This window comes from Botrytis porri (genome assembly GCF_014898465.1).
Source record: "Botrytis porri strain MUCL 3234 chromosome Unknown BPOR_005, whole genome shotgun sequence".
Taxonomy (NCBI): domain Eukaryota; kingdom Fungi; phylum Ascomycota; class Leotiomycetes; order Helotiales; family Sclerotiniaceae; genus Botrytis; species Botrytis porri.
In genome coordinates this window covers 2,638,456-2,657,201 of record NW_024066079.1, presented here as the reverse complement: position 1 = coordinate 2,657,201, position 18,746 = coordinate 2,638,456, and the positions used below count along the sequence as shown (strand labels likewise).

The 18,746-nt window shown below is 44.0% G+C and overlaps 10 protein-coding genes across 10 annotated transcripts; 4 read left to right on the top strand and 6 right to left on the bottom strand.

Moving 5' to 3' along the window:
- Positions 1–862: 862 nt before the first annotated feature.
- EAF01_004456 (uncharacterized protein) lies at positions 863–1,434 on the bottom strand (the record flags this gene model as incomplete). Its single annotated transcript, XM_038912710.1, has 3 exons — positions 863–949; positions 1,010–1,336; positions 1,423–1,434. The coding sequence occupies 3 exons, from the start codon at positions 1,432–1,434 to the stop codon at positions 863–865; spliced, it is 426 nt and encodes a 141-aa protein (XP_038772394.1).
- Positions 1,435–1,828: 394 nt separating this feature from the next.
- On the top strand, positions 1,829–3,227 carry EAF01_004455 (uncharacterized protein; the record flags this gene model as incomplete). Its single annotated transcript, XM_038912709.1, has 2 exons — positions 1,829–1,920; positions 1,973–3,227. 2 exons carry the CDS (start codon positions 1,829–1,831, stop codon positions 3,225–3,227), a joined length of 1,347 nt encoding a protein of 448 aa, XP_038772393.1.
- Positions 3,228–3,760: 533 nt separating this feature from the next.
- Positions 3,761–5,284, bottom strand: EAF01_004454 (uncharacterized protein; the record flags this gene model as incomplete). Its single annotated transcript, XM_038912708.1, has 1 exon — positions 3,761–5,284. The coding sequence occupies one exon, from the start codon at positions 5,282–5,284 to the stop codon at positions 3,761–3,763; it is 1,524 nt and encodes a 507-aa protein (XP_038772392.1).
- Positions 5,285–5,848: 564 nt separating this feature from the next.
- EAF01_004453 (uncharacterized protein) lies at positions 5,849–6,906 on the top strand (the record flags this gene model as incomplete). The annotated part of the gene is made up of 4 exons (XM_038912707.1): positions 5,849–6,186; positions 6,240–6,293; positions 6,361–6,752; positions 6,810–6,906. The coding sequence occupies exons 1-4, from the start codon at positions 6,001–6,003 to the stop codon at positions 6,904–6,906; spliced, it is 729 nt and encodes a 242-aa protein (XP_038772391.1). The 5' UTR covers positions 5,849–6,000.
- Positions 6,907–7,421: 515 nt separating this feature from the next.
- EAF01_004452 (uncharacterized protein) lies at positions 7,422–8,831 on the top strand (the record flags this gene model as incomplete). Its single annotated transcript, XM_038912706.1, has 1 exon — positions 7,422–8,831. The coding sequence occupies one exon, from the start codon at positions 7,422–7,424 to the stop codon at positions 8,829–8,831; it is 1,410 nt and encodes a 469-aa protein (XP_038772390.1).
- An 891-nt stretch (positions 8,832–9,722) lies between these two features.
- On the bottom strand, positions 9,723–10,878 carry EAF01_004451 (uncharacterized protein; the record flags this gene model as incomplete). Its single annotated transcript, XM_038912705.1, has 3 exons — positions 9,723–10,553; positions 10,666–10,763; positions 10,821–10,878. The coding sequence occupies 3 exons, from the start codon at positions 10,876–10,878 to the stop codon at positions 9,723–9,725; spliced, it is 987 nt and encodes a 328-aa protein (XP_038772389.1).
- A 1,335-nt stretch (positions 10,879–12,213) lies between these two features.
- Positions 12,214–12,987, bottom strand: EAF01_004450 (uncharacterized protein; the record flags this gene model as incomplete). Its single annotated transcript, XM_038912704.1, has 1 exon — positions 12,214–12,987. One exon carries the CDS (start codon positions 12,985–12,987, stop codon positions 12,214–12,216), a length of 774 nt encoding a protein of 257 aa, XP_038772388.1.
- A 687-nt stretch (positions 12,988–13,674) lies between these two features.
- Positions 13,675–14,477, top strand: EAF01_004449 (uncharacterized protein; the record flags this gene model as incomplete). Its single annotated transcript, XM_038912703.1, has 3 exons — positions 13,675–14,091; positions 14,146–14,325; positions 14,388–14,477. The coding sequence occupies 3 exons, from the start codon at positions 13,675–13,677 to the stop codon at positions 14,475–14,477; spliced, it is 687 nt and encodes a 228-aa protein (XP_038772387.1).
- A 434-nt stretch (positions 14,478–14,911) lies between these two features.
- On the bottom strand, positions 14,912–16,174 carry EAF01_004448 (uncharacterized protein; the record flags this gene model as incomplete). The annotated part of the gene is made up of 3 exons (XM_038912702.1): positions 14,912–15,332; positions 15,393–15,908; positions 16,074–16,174. 3 exons carry the CDS (start codon positions 16,172–16,174, stop codon positions 14,912–14,914), a joined length of 1,038 nt encoding a protein of 345 aa, XP_038772386.1.
- Positions 16,175–16,652: 478 nt separating this feature from the next.
- Positions 16,653–18,372, bottom strand: EAF01_004447 (uncharacterized protein; the record flags this gene model as incomplete). Its single annotated transcript, XM_038912701.1, has 3 exons — positions 16,653–17,056; positions 17,111–17,489; positions 17,539–18,372. 3 exons carry the CDS (start codon positions 18,370–18,372, stop codon positions 16,653–16,655), a joined length of 1,617 nt encoding a protein of 538 aa, XP_038772385.1.
- Between the last annotated feature and the right edge of the window lie 374 nt (positions 18,373–18,746).

Genomic DNA, 18,746 nt, shown 5'->3' with positions numbered 1-18,746 from the left:
TGCAGAGGTTGTATTCGCAAAGAAACGATGGAATAGAAAGGTTTGTGGTGGGAATTATTAAAGTGCAAGGTATGAAAGAGGATCTTCCAGAAGATTTATGAGAATAGAAGGTGGAAAGACTTGTAGAGAAGGGTTGACTTTTTTTTTAAAAAGAAGAGAAATTTTTTGGCGAGAGAAAAAGTAGAAAGTCATGACCGTACTAATTCACCTTCAAGAGGCTAAGAATGACAAGTACTACCTAGTACCGCTAGTAAAAATTCATGACGAGTGCCCAGGTGATTAAAGTGAATAATATAGGTAATTTGATTGGAACTTGCATTTTATGGTTCATTATTCTGCTATCATTAGCATATTTTGAGGCCAGCTTTATCGTATCCTACCTACCTACCCATTCAAACTGAGTTTGGAGGAAGGAGCCAGATCGCACATCATGAAAACTCCAGCAACGAGTGTTTCATCCTTCCATTCTTTCGTCCTTTAATTTTTGTAGTCTTCCGTCCTCCTTATACTGAAGTCAAACACGAAAAGGGAAAGCTCCATTCGAAGGATACTTTACTTGAAACTGTACATGGTGAACTGCATGGAATGATGAATAAGTACTGAGGGAACATACTGCTTGAATAACGAGGTCTATAACTGCTATCCCGAACTTTTATATTAATTAATCCCTTCAAATCACTGTGTCCCTATCATGAATAATTAGAACTCTTTTCTGTCCAGTCCAAAACCAATTTATTCACTCCTTTATGTCACGTTGCCCAATTATGCGGGATAACTTCAGTGATTGATGCGATTAAACAGATCGATATTGTGAAATTGGTATTGTAAACTTTTGGGATATGCAGCGCAAACAATGCAAAGGCTAATTTTTGGAAAGAGCATTGAGCATCGTCAATATCTCAGATTTGTTATCTCCAGCAACAGCTTTTCCATTGCTCCAATCCACAGTCTATTGAAATATTAGTCAAAAGATCATTCCATAATATAAAATGTACGACAAGGAACACACCAGAGGTCTTTGGAAGCTATCTTCATTTGCTTTGATCTTCCTTACGGCATCTGCTTCATCCTTTGCACCTGTAACGATGCTGCCAACCTTTGATACACCCATATATTCCAGAATGCTCTTAAGTTGATCTGGGGTAGGTGCAGATTCGGTGACTTCCAACTCGAACTCTTGTCTCTTTGGGTCGGTTTGCGCAGAGTGATCGCTAGCTTGATCCTCCGTCGCGGATTCCGTAGCATTGGCAGAGGCTTGCTTCAAAAGAGTATGAACTCTTACTGAGGCTGGAGAGCTTGCCTTGTGAAAGAGAGTAATGACATCGAGAGTTTTATGCTATGAATTAACAAGGTCAGTAAATGCCTGATAATAACTTTCTACCATCAGAAACTGAGGTCCCTGAGAACTTTCATTGTACTTACGAATCGAAACATCTTGACTGGTATGTATTAATATGTTGATGGGTATTATTGTTAACCTTTTTAGATGCTGTTGTTTAACGTCGTCGAAATATTTGAAGCTTTGAAAGTTAAGATGACGTTGACCGTTTTGACCTTGTGCGGCTTTCCCCTCCGTACATACGTACCATGCTGTAACAAAAATAAATCCTTGGTGAATCCTTGATCCCTGCCATTTCTACACGGTAAATTTTGTGTGTTTTGTACCATAGCAACGAGGACTTTTGATTTGTCGCGTAGAAGACGTGAGACTTTAAAATCCTGAGAATTCGAGAACACCACAAATCTATCTCCTCACGCATTCCAGAAAATACCAGTCTATTTTTAAAAGACACATCACATTCTTCTCCCTTGCTTTAGGAATTACATAATGCCGCCATTAATATTACACAATGTTCCAGAGGAGGAGTGTTATGTAGGTGAAGATGGTATTAAAAGACCTTATGCTATGCTATTCCCTGGGTAAGCTTTTCCACGTCCATACAATGGAAGGTTATCAATCTGATTCAAGTAGAAATGATGGAAATCCCGCCGCGGCAAGAGTTAGAAGAACTGTTCCAGAGACAGGATCCTTTGGTAAATCGACAAGACGATCTCGATCAAGAACTGGCACACCAGCTTTGAAAAAGGAGGATCCAACCTTGGCAGCTGCAGATGCAATTTTCGCTGCCACTTTCGCAAGGAGAGCTGCGGTGACATCAGACTCGGGTCCATCTCAGCGCAAATCTTCGATACCGTCTTCATTATCGCAAACCAATATTCGAGATAACAATGCTTTAGTAGCTATTGATGGTAATGCGGGCCAATCTTCGAGATTTGTACACAAGGAGCCTACAGAGGTTATATTGCGAGGTTTCACGCCAGAACATCAATGGGCAGCTATCGCAGAATATGAAAAAATTGCTGGCCACATATGTGAAGATTATCCTCGCGATGCACCTCTAGATCAACGACGGTACAAAACCGACCTCCGAGATCCAGTTGTTTTGCGAAGACGTCCAATGACTATAGAAGAAAAAGCAAAGGCTTTGAAATATGCTGGTGGGAAGCACTGGATTAAGATTACGTTCGAATCCGCGGAAGCAGCAGATGCAGCGATAGAAGCTTCTCCACAAGCAGTACTTGGTTATTTTGTTCACGCTGAACTCTATCGCGGTGCGCCACCAGCAAAAGATGAACTGGGAGTTTCTACAGTAACATCAGAAAGATCATCTCGTCTCAATTCTAATAGACATCGCTTCGATCCTGGACCATTCCTTCCAGGCGCCGAACGCCCCCTTCAACAATCCGGTCTCCCCCGTTCCTGGACTACTCCTGAAATGTCGCAAATTGGTCGAAACGTACACTTTGAAGATCGCGCTCAATCCCCCGAGGGCTCGCAGGCTACAAGTCATACAATCGATACTACTACATTAACGACATCTACATTTACGGGTGGTAACCTTGCCCTTCAACAACGGCCGTCTTCTGCAGGTTCTGCTACTCCCGAAGCACCTTCTCTTTACTGTCGCAAAATTCCAACAGCTCAACGACTGCAACTTCGTCCTGCCGATCAGGCCCTACTCCCTCAAAAATCGTACACGCAGCAAGTTTTGTCCAACATTCCACTACTAAATTGGTTCAGTGCGGATATCATAGGGGACACAGTACCAAGGACCGAGACGGGCGAATTCGATTGGGCAAAAGCGAGTCTTTATTGGAGGATGATCTACTGGTTCGACACATACCTAGGGATTTTTGGAGTTGTGGAAGGAGAGAAAGATGAGTAGAGATGGTTATATGGAGGGATTTTAATGGAGATGTGGATTGTCTGGAGTGATGTGTTGAAAGACGAAGACGAAGTATATTAAGTTGTTTTGGAGAAGCTTTGACACTATACCCGAGATTGCGCGAAAAGAACTACAGATGAAGCTGGAGAGCATAGACGGCACAGAAATGTAATAAATGACCGGCCAACCAACTGGGTATGGATGATGGATGGGGTGATTGAGGGAAAGGAGTTTGGGCGAGACGTTTCCCAGCGAAAATAGCATGAAAGTTTATTTTGCCATTCTGTCAATCATCAAATATGAAACTACTACCCACAGCTCTCCGTCTCTACTTTATTCTTGTTAAACTTGTCAGCATACCTCCAAATCGTCTCATACACAATTTTTAAATAACTCCTTCCCAGATCCCAAACCCGAAACCGAATACCCCGATACCCATATACCCATATACGCATGCTAGAGAGAGAAAGAAAAGAAAAATTGGTCTAGAGGGGTATTAGTACGCTCAAGGACATAATCCACGTGCTAAACATTTAAACATAAAATCTATCGTTCCATTCTCGCTCTCTTCTGGCTTCATCTTGCTCAGACTCGGTTTCTGGTGATGAAATTCGATCGTCTCCGCGGATTGTACCCTCTGAGTGCATACTGCTGGTCTCGTGTGCCATCTCTGCTCGATTGTCTGCCGATGACACTGCGTCTATGTGTGTCTGCGTCTCCATCTCCGTTTCTGCGAATATTTCCGGCGAGGAAATTGGTGAGGGGACCTGCGAATCTAAGATAGTCTCATCTTTAAAGATCTCGGGTGTAACAGAGCCGAAAGTCTCGAATCTTGATCTCTCGCTATATTCTTCTCTGGGAGATGGAAGTTGGCTGGGAATCTGACTAGGCGGAGGCAACTCGAGTGGATCTAGACTTCTTTCAACAGGCTCTGGACTAAAGGGCCTTACGCCTCGGGAGCGGTTCAGAATCCTAGTGTCTCGCTCGGAGAATATTGACCCGCTATCTATATCACGATCTGCGACTGCAGCGAGTGACTGGTAATGATTGTTGTCAACAAGAAGACTATCGCTACGCTTGTGGTTCACCTTTTTATGGGGCACATCGGTAGCGGGCTGCGTGGCATCTACAAGGATTGATTTTTGTGGCAGAATGCTGAAGATCTTAGATGGGCTACCATTCGAGTCTGTGTTCGTAGAGGGAGGTTCCGATGAGAAGAGATCTTGACCGTGTTCGAGTAGATCTTCGAGACCACCTCCTGTCCAACCTTTTCGTGCAAGGGCTTCGAATATTTCTACCTCTGCGCGGACGAGAGATGAACTAGCTTCGACTACCTTCGTGCTCACATCTTGACAATCTCGCAATAATGCTCTTGAATGTTCACCGTGTAGTGTTGTAAGACCATCAAGTCTTGTAGTCAATTCCACCAAATGCCCTCGGAATCCTCGCACATCTCGCTTCCTCTGCTTGTGTAGCTTTAGCCCCTCTTTCTCCATCTTTTGTATTTCTTTGCTCTTGCTCTTCACTTCCTTTCGATACGAGACCTCCTCTTCCTCTATTTGCCTGCCCCAATTGTCTAGTTCATGCAGCAAAGGCACCTCAAATGATCGATATACACATTCTGAAAGTATTTGCTGATGGTTCGCTATCAACTGGTGTACCCCACTAGCAGACATTAAGTTATCTCCAGTACAATTCCCTTTGGCCGTGAAACTGTTGCTGAGACTGCCACCAGGGGGAGCCAAGGCTTCGGATCTTGCTTCTTTTAATCGTGCACATGCTTCCAAAGCACTTCCAAAAGCGGATGCAGAAGAGCTTAGCTCTGCGAGAGCTAGTCGGTAGCTTTTGGCGGTGCTAATGAGTTCGGAATAGGCGATTTGGGAAAGTTCTAGGTCGGCTTTCGTAAGGACGGCGTGGGGTGGATGAGGAACGGGTGGAGGTGGGAGCCCAAGGGAAAATGTGGATGCGAGGGGAAGTGTGGAAGCATATGAATAAGTTGGAGATCCGGGGAGGGGACGTTGCGAGGGGGATCGTGGTCGAGATGTCGGTGGTGCCATGATCATACCCGCTTTGTTTACAGAATCGAAGTGAAGCTTGAAGGGAATCGTTGAGAGGTCAGGCACATCCAAGTATTATGAGAGGCCTACAAATTATCGAGGCCGCACAATAGGACAGGACTTTTAACAATTCAAAATGTTATTAACATAATGTTTTACGAGTTATGTATGCGCGTGTTGACAACCAATAAAACAGGATAGTTTTTGATAAAGATACCTACCGACTATTGATATTCAAGATAAGAGACATGCAAGGGTTTGCTCAACAGTGGACGCAGGGATTCATGAGATGATGAAAATCTTGAATTTGAGGAAAGCTTTTGCGCAATTGCTTCGAGAGCTTTGAGACTTTGTCAAGAGACTTATTATAGATCATATGATTATATAGTAGGTTTTAATCAAAATTCAATGATATTCGCATTAATTGTGAATTTTTCCCATTCAAATCTTAGAAGAGTTTCACCAATCCGTGCACCACCACTATTGACTTGAAGAATTTAGCGCGATAAGGCGGGGAGAGCACTGAGCAGAGCTCGGAGGCTTATTACTTTACTTTAATTGCTAAACACAAACAATCTGAACTAACCGGGAACCTCCTCTCTAACTTTTGTTTATTGGCAGATCTGAGAGAATATAGAAGCGCATCTTTGGGTACCTCCTGATATTTTAAATACCTTCTTTTCCATACAAGATCTACAAAGGTCACAATTCATAAAATGTCTCCACCATCAGCTCTCACTATCCCCGCGGTCACGAAGCACACTGCAACTATCATCATGGCTCATGGTCTTGGTGATAGTGGTGCTGGATGGATTTCGCTCGCAGAGAACTGGCGTCGTCGCTCAAAGTTCCAAGAGGTCAAATTCATATTTCCAAATGCGCCAGCCATTCCCATCTCAGTTGTATGACAAACGAATCATTCGGAACGGAGTATCTGTGCTAATAAATCGTTCAGAACTTTGGCATGAAGATGCCTGGTTGGTATGATATTGTAAGACGCACTGACTCCGTTCGTCTTTGCATTTATACTACACCTCTGTTTTACAGAAGGATTCCGCTGACCACCTTTAATGAAGACAACCTTTAGTGACCTCCAGGCCGAGCAAGATGAGGCTGGAATTCGACGCTCCCAAGCTTACTTCCACTCGCTCATCAAATCCGAAATCGAAGATAGCAAGATTCCATCCAACCGCATTGTGATCGGCGGCTTCTCCCAAGGAGGCGCAATGTCTATTTTCTCCGGCATTACATGTCCAACACCACTCGGGGGTATCTTTGGTATGAGTTGTTATCTGTTATTACATAACAAGCTTCGGGAAATTTTGGGCCCAGATGGAGGCTCCAACAAGCAAACCAAGATTTGGATGGGCCATGGAGATGCTGATCCTCTTGTTAAACCAGCATGGGGTCGCAAGACGGCAGAGGTGCTACGGGATGAAGGCTATGATGTTGAATTGAAGATGTATCCGTATGTGCATTTCTAAGATTCGTTCTTTTATAAGGTTTCATGCTAACTCTATCATAGAGGTCTCGTGCATTCAGCCGATGTTACGGAGATTGATGATCTTGAACAGTACCTCATCAGTAGAATTCCACGAATTGGGAATAAAGAGAGTGTATGACTAGAAGAAGCCGATGTCAAAAGTCCTTACAATCTAGGGATGCTAGTGTGCTTCTTCCTGGTAACATTCATGGCTTGGCGCTGGTTGCAGAAAAGGAGAAATGACAGGATGGGAGATACCAGGACAGAATAATTTCAATTAAGATTTTCCGATTCGGATCTTGAATAGGTCACCAATACAGCCGCGGGACGATTTTGATAGCCAGAGTGTTTGAAATTTGCTTAGCGTGTCAAATGCAATATCTCTCTTTCCTCGAAGCTTTAAACGGTAGCTCCGTGCTTCAAAGCCTTTCTGTGCAATGTGTACAGTAATTACAGTACACCTCGGTCGTCATTGTGTCGTTTTAGTTTCCATCGAAGCTCAACTTCAAGGACAAAGAAATCTGTTTTGGGAAGCCGACTTTTCTTTGATGCTTTGGACCATTGGTACACTGATGCTTCGAAAATTATTTCCTAAGCTTCCAGTCCGCTGAATGATATTGACCCTAGAATCTATTAGCTAGACACAGAAACACAATGTCGCAACCTGGAGCACTTGCATTTGACACGGCCGCAGTGGTATATATTAAAGCTCTCCGGAAGAAGAACATAACTATTCGACGCAATAAATGGAGAGACGACCCCGGTTTCAATCGAGATAATCACGATTTCGAAGGGCACATTGCAAGTGGTGGATTCGGTGTTGTTCTAAAGGTCGTCAATTCCGAAACGAAAAAGCCCTACGCCTTAAAGCTCCAATGGAATCTCGACAAATTCGAATTGGAGTTCCCGGAAGGTGCTCTTATACCCCCTCTCACACCCAGCAGCGAAGCCACGAAGAGTTCTTCCCAATCAGTCGAAAGACTCAGTCTCCGCGCGAAGCGGGACTCCGAAACACGCATCTATCTCCGCTTCATCCGAGGCGGTCATCCACATATCTGCAATCTCGAAGCATTCGTTCAATACATACCTGAATATGGATATGACAAACCCGTCATGGGACTCTATTTCGAATACTGCGATGCGGGTAGTTTAACCAACTTGGCAAAAGCATTTCGTACTCACAGTGTTAAACCACCAGAATTATTTATCTGGCAGATTTTTTATGAGTTAGTTAGCGCGGTCGCCTTTCTGCATAATGAACATCCGGATTTTATGTCGAAAAGTGAGCATAAGGGGCGCGATGTCATTTTTCAAAATGATATTCAATCGGGGAATGTATTTTTGCAGTGGGGACCGGATAAAGAAAATGGGTATCCGCATGTGAAGATTGGGGATTTTGGGGTTGCGTTTACGGAGCCCCCTGGGGGACACGTGCCTAATCTTGAGGAGTATGATGAGCCGAATCCGGAGGATGAGGAATGGGAACCCCAGGAGAGGAAAAAGAAGGGAGAGGTTTGGTGGTTGACTGCTGTGGCGTATGAGTTAGCGCGTACGGGTGTTATTCTGGGGACTTTGGATAAGGAGAAGGGAGAATTGTTGGTTGTTGATCCGATTGAGAGTCATCTGAGTGAGGATCTGGATCAGATTTTGAGAGGAACGCTCACAGCTGAAATCGATGAAAGACCTTTTTCTGGAGAACTTTATCTCAAGCTTAAAGATGCTTATGAAGGTAGAGTAGGATTGATGTATCGAAAATTACCCGCTTGGGCGGGAAAAGAGGTTTTGGAACATAGGTTCGATGAGAATCGATTGAGGGATCTGGATCAAGGAGGCCTGGAGACGGAATTCGCGGAGAGACAAGAGGCAGATGTGATTAAGCGGATTGAGGATGAGCTTATGACAGCGTGGATAGACGATCATGATACGGATGAGCTGGAGAGGCTAGATGCAGAGGGAGTGGTGGAGGATGTGCGAGCTAGGTTTCACGAGCAGGCGGTGAGGGAAGCGGAAGCGAGGCGGATAAACGATTTGGCTGAAGCGAGGGCTGGAGCTGGAGGAAAATGAGTTGCGATGATTGTACTTTGAGAATAATCTAGAGCTTTGGGGGAAGATGATGGAATTGATTCAACTTTTCTGGCTGTATCTCACTCGTGCTCGTCTAGGCGTTTCTAGTCATGATTCATCACACAACTAACAGAGACTTGCAAACAATGTTCTTGACAGCCCAGGTTGCAATCCTAATCGACGGGCTACGGTGTTGTGAAAATTGAACTCATTTCAAGCAAGGTTTTGTCTCGAGTAGAGATGATTTTCACTTGGTTTTCAAGACTCAAAATTGATTTATCAAGCAAATTATGATTGAAGGAAGATAACCTACCATCCATGAACTACATATCATAGTACTGGGCAACATACAAGTATATACCCCACCAGGGACAATTAGCCATGTTCGTACCTGAGACCCCTTGGAGCATATGTGCTTGAGATACCACTCCTCTCCTCATCTTTCTATATTGAGCCTAAAAACATTTCCCCGAATACTCTACCCCTGAAAACCGTAAACCCTTACAATTCCTCAAGTTAAAGTGAGCAAACTGAGAAGGGAAAAAATTATCAATTAATTAATACTTGTGTATACAAAGATTCTTGCGCGTGGGTATCTCCCACTGAGTCTAGCTGATCTTTCTCTTTCATTCTTGAGATGATCAAGCTTTCGGTTATACACCTGAGCGTGTCTTCGTCCAATCAATTGAGCCAAAGCCTCGCTAGCTGTGCTACCTGTATCAACCCGTCTCTTCGTGAAAAGCTAGACAGGATCTGTAACTCCTGATTGTGTCCGAGATTCATGAGTGACAGAAATGATCTCATAGCTGGAAACTATCTCTAGACGTTGCCTCCTAAATTCAACCCTAATCAGGGGGAAACCTTTGACATTAAAGTAATTACCCAGAGTTTTCAGGCGTACAAAAAGTAGCTGGCCAAAACCAAAAGAGATACGGTGCTAAATGAGGTGCTACGCAAATTTCGGTCCGAAGCTGTTTTAGAAGAGGCCATGCCACTGCTAATAGCCATAGTTATGCTAGTGGTTTGGGTACTAGTGGAGCTGGCGCTGGGAGTGCTGCTAGTACTTGTACCAGTACTAGCTGCGACCGCCGTTTGAAGAGCCAGCGTGACGTTAGTGGGAATTGGAGAATCTATCCACCCATTCTTCTGCACTTGCTGAATTCCAGCGAACCATGCTTTTGCCATTTGTTGATATCCATAATCTGTTGGATGAAGTCCATCTACCAAGTCATTCACAGTGACATAGTCCATCATGTTGACGGTGGAAACCTTTTGACCAGCGGACACTTTAGATGCAACGATATCCGGTATCTTAGAATTGAAAGCGACCATCGCGGCATCTACGGTAGTGTTTGAAGCGGGGGTGAGCTGAGCAACTATGAGAGTAACATTTGGAACTGCCGAAGTAATCTCATCGATGAGTCCACTGAGTCGATCTGGAGCCGTGGTGACATTGTTGAAATTGTTCATGTCATTCGTGCCAGCCATAAGCAAAACCAGATTTGGATCCTCGGGAAGAGATAATTTTGCATATTCGGCAATTTCAGAGATAATGGCTCCTGGATGACCCTCATTGAAATTGTCACTCATGTTGCCTGCTCGGACTGAGCCCACATATTGAACGGTATTTCCAGCAGATGTGAGTAGATTACGAAGGCCAAGGCGAAAACCATTCCCATCACTAGATAAGAAGCCATATGTTATGGAGTTGCCGAGAGGTTGCTACGAGAGTCAGCACGCGGAAGGATTGGAAACAAAAGAATCAAAGGAGAGACCGACGACTCGAGTCAAAAAAGGGATACATCATGACAAATATCTTGAACAGGAGGCTTACAATTCTGAGGCTATTGCCAGATCTCATGCCATCAGATCTCGTGCCATTGGATCTCGTGCTATTGTACCCACGAGTGTTTACATTGGGAAATATCAATGCTATAGAAGCGTTAGTCGGAGCTAAATGAAAGTAGGTTTCGATGCATTTAAACATACCATTAGTGCATGACAGGAAAATGCTAATGCATATATTAGCATAAAGAAGGAAATACATCTGTACCGCAAATGTAACAAAACGAGATAGGGAAACGGGGAAGCCATCATCACTTTTGACGGGGTACCACTGTCTTTATGTGTGGTAACAACAGACGCTTGGGGGATATTTCTCAATGCAGTATGTTCCACATCATCTATACGTATTGTGCAGCCTAGATGCAGTCCAACATTCAAACAGGGGTGAATTGATCAGACGGCTAATTGAGGGTCTGAACGCTGGTGCGAACGTGAAGCTATTGTGACCTTCATGGGTAAAAGGTATTCCATTTCGTGGGAACTATCTTGCCTCTCATGAACCCCGCTGTGACCCGATATAAACTTATAGTCATGAGGTACAAAACCATGTTTGAAGTGATTGCTGACATCTAAAGCGCGTAAAAGAGGCTATGGTTTGACGTAAGGATCAAATGTCGTCTCATTGGAAACACCGAGCACCGTGCAGATGGATTTTTCCTGTAGAAGTTTCACAGATTTCGGACATAATCTCAACGGTCGGGCCACTTCGAATAAACACGCAGTCTGCATCCATGAAAGAACAATGGTGTTGTTTGATCAGAGAAGAGCTTGGATTAGGCTGATTGTTGATACTACCAAGACCAGAGGTGGTGTAGCCCTCGAGCGTGGCGCGTATGAAGCCGGGGCCTTTTTAACCTTACATATCACGTGGATGACCCGGACATTTGGGAGAACGAAATTCAATGTTGTAAAGCTTGGAAAAAATTCAGAATATCACTAACACAAAAATACCAGACAATCTATTGAAACTTTCTATCCATTCTATTTGATAAGCTCCTCAAAGAAAATTTGTTTCAAACTCAAATCAACTAAATCCCCCCTCCCCCGCGTGCGTCGTCCATTGTCCTTCCTCTGTGGTAACTCGAAATCCTTCACCCGCTCTCGGATCTTTTCGAAACACATCAAGATGGTGCTTCAAATTGTATTGTCTATGAGTTTTCTTTCTTGTTTGCATCTTTGTGAATAAGATGAGACATCTCTCGTCTCCACCGAGTCGAGGCATACGCGTAGCGTAGAATGCTTATCTCAGAGATATGTTGGGATATGATAGCTTTCCATGTTCGGAAGTATGCTCCATTGAAACAAGCAATTGTATCTTTCGGACATGACGTGCGGTGGCATTCATCGGAATGCTTGATGTAGGATTGATCCGAAATATAGTATGTGTAGAGATGCAGAGAAGAATCCAACATTTGAGGTCCCAGAGTTCTCATCCTCCAACAGTCGTCCGATGGTTGAAAGTTCCAATACGGATAGAAGTTTTCCATAATAAGCGAAACAAGACGAAATTTCATCGAAATATTCCACATCACCCCCCTCATCTCTGAAGCAAAGCATACGACTTGCAATTGCACTCAGTTGTCTTGGCAGGATTACACCGATCCATCACCTCCCTTGCTAACTGATTCAAAAACCCCTGAACGGTATCCAAAAACTCTTCTCTCTGTACCAGGAATGAACCCGAAACACTTCGATTGGAACTTGAAATATCTTTAGCAGATACTCTCCTGACAACGAATTGATTGAGACGGCGAAGGTTCCTCCGTAAAGGATACAGATTCTTCTCAAGCATTTTTCGAAGATCACCAGAATTCCCCCTATTCGATTGAAAACTTTGTAAGCTAAAGGAGAGACCAATTTGTAATCGACGTAAGTGTCCGTTTGCGCAGCTAGTCTCCACGCAAGATTTCAAAATGTTGGCAATCTTTGCGTGAGAGTAGCTGTTGATTTGAATCGTGAGATCCAAGGTGTGTACGTATTGAAAAGCTGGGGGCGGCTTTATGAATGTGTAGCCCAAGAATCGAATTCCATAGTTGCTGATGGATGTCCGATAAGGTAAGAAACAATATAGTTCGTTCAAGACTTCTCGATAGATCATTTGGTTTGTGTGAAGGATCGGCGGTGAGTAGAGTTTATGCTCTTCGCAGCGAGATTTCGGGTGGTTTGGATCCCAAGCCGATGTCCAGTCGAAGTCTGCCGAAGGGTCAATTGAAGGAATGAGGATTCGGTAGATCATTAGCCTAATCTCGAATGGGCATTTGAGGATGGGAGGGATCCCGCTTCGGGTAGAGGTGATTGAATCCGCAGACATCTTGATATCTCTTTCTTGTCTCTTGGAAACAACTTCGTCGAAATTGTAGAAACGTGAGTGGGATTGATTCTCAAATATCAGAACTGGGTCGTACACTGTCATTATCATGTTTATGCATGTATGACGACTGACTCGATCCGCTGCTCCACCGAAAATTTGGTGATTACCGGTGAGTCTCCGTGGTGGAATGATGAGTGGCCATACTATTAGTAAGGTGGAGAGATGTTTCCCGCCCAGTCGTAAAGCAGGAGGGATCTACCACCCCCCGTTACATTGAACAACTCAACTTACTGTATTCGACTTGCTTTGCATGTCAAATCAAAACCTATCCACTCCACTTCATGATAACGACCTTCAGTACGACACGTGATTAGCATGTGAAGAGAATGATCTCTTCAATCATCGTTGATACGAGATACTATTCGTCCAGTCTTCTCATGTCCGTGATTAGATTGGGCATCTGTAACAGATCTTCAACCAATTGAACAAGAAAAATCGAATGAGGTGCCAAAATACCTGAGGGTTGAGCTCCTTCATATCAGCACGTTTCATGTTGTGTTTCATCCCAAAATTCTCGTCAATCATCTCGCCATCATCTATCTCAGAAATCCCCTCCCATCCTCATCCTAACTTGACTATTCACCAATTCAACTCGACAATCACGTCCCGACATCAATTCTCCTCAAAATGTCCCCCGACTTCCCCAACCTCCTCTCCCCCGCCTTCCTAACGTTCTCCACCTGTCCTCTCAACCCCACCGCCGATCCCTCCTCCACTGCATCCCCTAATGAGACTTCACCCGGAACCCCCCGAGAAACATATCTTTTAGCAACCATTTCCCAGAATATGACGCTTTCCACCACACCAACTTTTATATGTACAGATTCTGCTAGCGCGTCGTTCGCGCTAACGATTATTCTCGAGGCGCCATTGACGCCTGCGCAATTGGAGGGAAGCGGAAACGGGAACATTAGTGGAGATGGAAATGATTTCGATATCAAGAAATTGAAGAAAGGACACACAGTTGTGGTGCCGAACCCGAGGAGGCATGGGGTCAGAGAAGGAAAACAGGGGTACATCAGGTGTGTGTGGGCTGATCTTACTGTGAGTTATTTTTGCGTATTGAAGACCTGATTCAAGGCTGATGAAGAAATGTAGATCATACCATCCTCTTTGGATAAACTCTTAGGAATGAGTGAGAGATTTATTAAAGCTCGTGAAAGTTTTGAAGAAGACAGCCGAGTGGATCTGGTGACATGTCAATCGTGTGAGAGGAAAGATAATGAGGAGCGGCTTTCAAGATGTAAAGGTTGCAGCGAAGTTTGGTATTGTGGCAAGGTAGGTTTTCATGTCTGGAAAGATTCGTTTCTGAGTGGTTGATGGGCTGACTACGAATACAGGAATGTCAGACTAAAGGATGGAATGAACAAGGTCACAAGAGTGAGTGCAAGGTTCTGAAAATGGTGTGCGGCATGAAGTTGAACGATTAGATGGTACAGTGTAAGAGGGCTTTGATGCTCAGTAATAAAGGAAAGCTGTAGTAATTGTAAAGGTCACTGTATCCTATCTAATAGGCAACAATTCCATGACAAAAGACAATGTAACATAGCAAAACCATAATAAAAGACAAAAAGTACAAGGAAAAACAACAAGAAAAACATCTCAAGTGTTTCTGTTTCCCTCCTTCATTGCTTTGCCAAGTCAGACCTCCCTCCTCTGTTTTTATGTTTCGATTTATTGGAAGAGTAACGCAAGTTCCGATATAATGAAATAAATAAGATACGAAACATCAAAGAGAGACTCGAGTGAGTAACAAATGAAACAAGACAAAGACGAACATCAAAAACAGTTATCCCCAGACAGCCGTCGATATGCGAGTGTTGCTAGAATAAAGAAGACAAACTTGATCCATTCCTCATCAGTTTTAATGGCTGATTCCATGCTTTTGCAACATATGCTTCTTCTGGTCTCTTTCTCGAAGCCAGCCTTTAGAACCGACCCGATCACACCCCGGATGAGTGCACTGAAATGGTGAAGGGTGTTCTTTCTTGATATGATCTTGAAGAAGCTTTTTCGTGTCGAAACCGTTAGGTCCTACTCTATCGCAGGACACTTTATTGCAGAAAAATGCAGAGGAGTTGTGCTCGGTCAGCATGTGCTGGGTGAGATCGTCGAGAGATCTAAGATCTTGTCTATACATCGCATCATAGTCTTGACAATTGGCATATGTGCAGAGAAATGGAGACTCATATATGTTGCCAGTGTGATTGATCTCAATCTTGTGGTAATTTCTGATGTGCTGTCTAAGGTGGTCCTTTCTCTTGAACCCGTTCCTACCTCGATATCTAAGTGGGTCAATCAGCGACTCTAACGATCTTGTACCTGAATGATGGGAGTGTACTTACGTGCGGCAATGGGGACATGGATGACGGGGAACATCTGCCTTGTGACATGCCTGGTGCCGAATCAAGTCACTAAGTCTCCCAGCTGTTGACTCGCAATCAGGATATCGACAAATATATGCAGAATGTCCGCTAACAGAGGCATGATTGTCGAGCTGCGTCGTATTGCAGAATAAGTCTCCACACTGGTAGCATGCGAATTGGCTTATTCCATGGCATCTCTCCAAATGAGCTTTACCTTGATTATAACCACTCCATGCACTGGAGCAGCCTGGGATGGGACAATGGAGGGCTTCATGATCAGCGATCATGCAATGCTCCTTGAGATCTTTGAAGGTATGAAAGTTCAACCCACAACCTAGCACACAGGATAGTGGAGGATGATTATCAGCCTTGCCTTTACTACAATAGACATTTCGGTTTTCTGTAAAAAGTGCAAGTTCCGATATATCAAGTTCTGATGAGCAAGTAGCGCAGGTTGTGTTGGGGTATGCGTGCCCGTCCCCATATTTGTATTGGCTGCTGTTTGTGAGCAAAGCCAAACCATATGTCAAGAGGCAATTTGTATATACAGTAAATATTGTTCCAAGCGAGGATTTTCTTCTGACAATTCGATACTTAGCGAGCCTGTCGAGTGCCCAGCCCTTTTTCTATGAGTTAGCATTTTTTTTTAAGCCAACTCACTCTGTGCCCATGTCAACTGGATTTGCGGCATCCCAATCAACAAATTCTTGCCAGGATTCGTCGCTGATGTCTTCGGGTGATAGGTTGTAGCTAGCGTCCATCTTTTATGCAAGGCGTCGAGAAGGTTGGATGATATCGAAGTTCTGAAAGAGCGGCGGTGAAAATATGAAGCCGGATAAGATTTCGAAAGAAAACGAGGTAATTTCTGGCGTAGAATCTTGGTGAGGGCAGGCCATAACATATAATGATGAGAGAGATTTTTTACGCTGCTTTAAAGCTACATACAAGCTCTGCAAAAAGGGCGTTGTCGAGTTGGTAGGTGGTTGCAAGGGTGTGATGCAGCTTATAGACTCGGTGATGCAAACGAAGAAATCAGCTTACACCAGGCTACGACCATTCATTCATGATTGCGATTTTCCTTAATACAAACATTGAAAATCAAAGAAAGAAGTGGACATCTAACCATTGACATGAAAATTCAAGGCAATAAGAGCCTAAGAAAGAAAGGGCACCGGACCCTCGAATTCAATTTATGTACAAGAATTCCCGTGATAAACACATACATTATATTTATTTCATTTACCCCCAGACATCGCCGATATCGACGGTCCCAGCCGTGTCCCAATTTATCGCGTCATCTTTCACTTGATACGCTTCGATCTCATCTGCTTTCCCATCAATTTCCACAACCGCAAACGCAGCTCCAATCGCTGTAACTGCTATGGATTTGAATACTTTCGGATTTTGTGTCGAGTTTGCCATTGCGGATGGATGAGATCCCATCGCTGACCAACCATTTATATTTCCCGAATACGTGTTTGTTTTGATCCCAGTACGCGATAGTACGAGCGTTTCTCCCCAGGTTTCGAAACCGGTTTCCACGTCGCCAGTAAAGTCAACACGTGAGTAAGATGCAGATGATGCGATTGGCATGTTGAATGTGAAGGAATAGTACGATGCGGCATCCAACTTCCAAGCTTGAGCTAAAGGGTCTCATTAGTCTGAAATATATGAAAACAATTCTATAGGAAACTTACTGGGATACTCCCAAGCTGAAATAGTCATGACGCTACTTGGATTTTGATAGTACAAGTTTATTTGATCTGCTTCATTCAGACGGTAAAATGGCTGCAACGCAAGACCAGTGTTATCTACAACGTCAACCATGATTTGGGTTAAATCCCAGCCCGAGGCAGTCAGATTTCCAACCTGCATTTTGTTGTTCGCATCTTGAAAAGCGATGATGGTGGTATTGCTGCATAATTTGCATTGCCAGTACATAATCGCAACACTTGAATTCTCGGAGATGATGTACTTCTCGGACGACAAGGTTCCTTCCTTCCATGAGTTTGAAGCGGCATCGTATATGATGTCGTGAAGAAGATTGTTAGAATCTGAGTACAACACAGTGATTTCCTGTGTCCCTGTTAGTAGATACTTTGCTACCGGAAATATAGCAACCTACGAAATCATTTTGAGGCATTGTGACAGCGGCAGCAAACGATGAACCATTTTTCGCGGTAACAACTGAACTTATCGACCAGTTCCCACTCGATGCACTGTTATGTGCTTCCAGTATATTGCCTTGGTTGTCTTGATAATACACTCTAGAGTTATTGACATTGTTGGACTGGTAGGATATTGCGGCAACATTTCTTTGGAATGGAGCAACGGTAGAGCTCGCCAACGATGCAGTGATCGTTGAGGGGGGTGAATTACTTGACGGTGGATTCGTCAACGAAGTCGTGGGTGATGAGCTGTTGGAAGATTCCGTGCTACCGGGTATCCGATCGACAGTAGCTACGTTCTTCTTCTTAGATGCAACAACTCCTCCAACCACTGCCCCTATGATTACGATCAATGCAATGACACCGGCTAAGATATACCATTTCCACACTTTTCGTTTCCTCTGCGTATCCTCTGTATACACTATTGCTTCTTTCTCCGTCGACACTGGCTGTTGGATCAAAAGTGCATTGTGTAGTGCCGGTGATGATGGAGCCTCCGAGCAAGCGCTATATTGTTGGGCTGATAGATTTGATGATGTCCTGTGTGACAGTGCGATTGGGGATTGGTTGTAACTATCGAACGGAAGTTCCGCGGGGAACACTGGCATTCCTATGAACTTCGTCTCTTCTTGATAGTATGGGCGCCCATTCTCATCTATTTGTCTGTTGCCGTCAACCACTGGACTAAATTTATCATGCTGCTGTGGACCATAATATTCGAAAGGTTGATTAACAACCTCCAACTCGCTGTGTCCAGACATCAGGTCATCACGTAAGTTGAAACTTTGCATGGGGACTTCCGAAGAAAAGGGAAGGGGAGGTATTCATAAAACGAATTCCTTCGACAAAGCTCAGAAGCGAGGATACAATGAGAAGGGCGAGCGACCGTGATATCCTTGATATCCTTTCCCTATCAACGACCCACATAGTTGATCACTTTGAGCGCTTCTCAACAGCTTGGATCATATGTGGACCTTGTCCAAGGATACTCGTCAAAAAATAAACGAGATATTTCAAGAAGTGTTACGGACCCCAACAACTCCTATGGCTCAGTCAAGGAAAAAGTTCTTGGCTGGGAGCATACAATAATCATCGCAATAGTGATGGGAACTCGGCTCCGTCTTCTTTTAATTGGAGAATCAACAATTCTGGACATGATACTGAT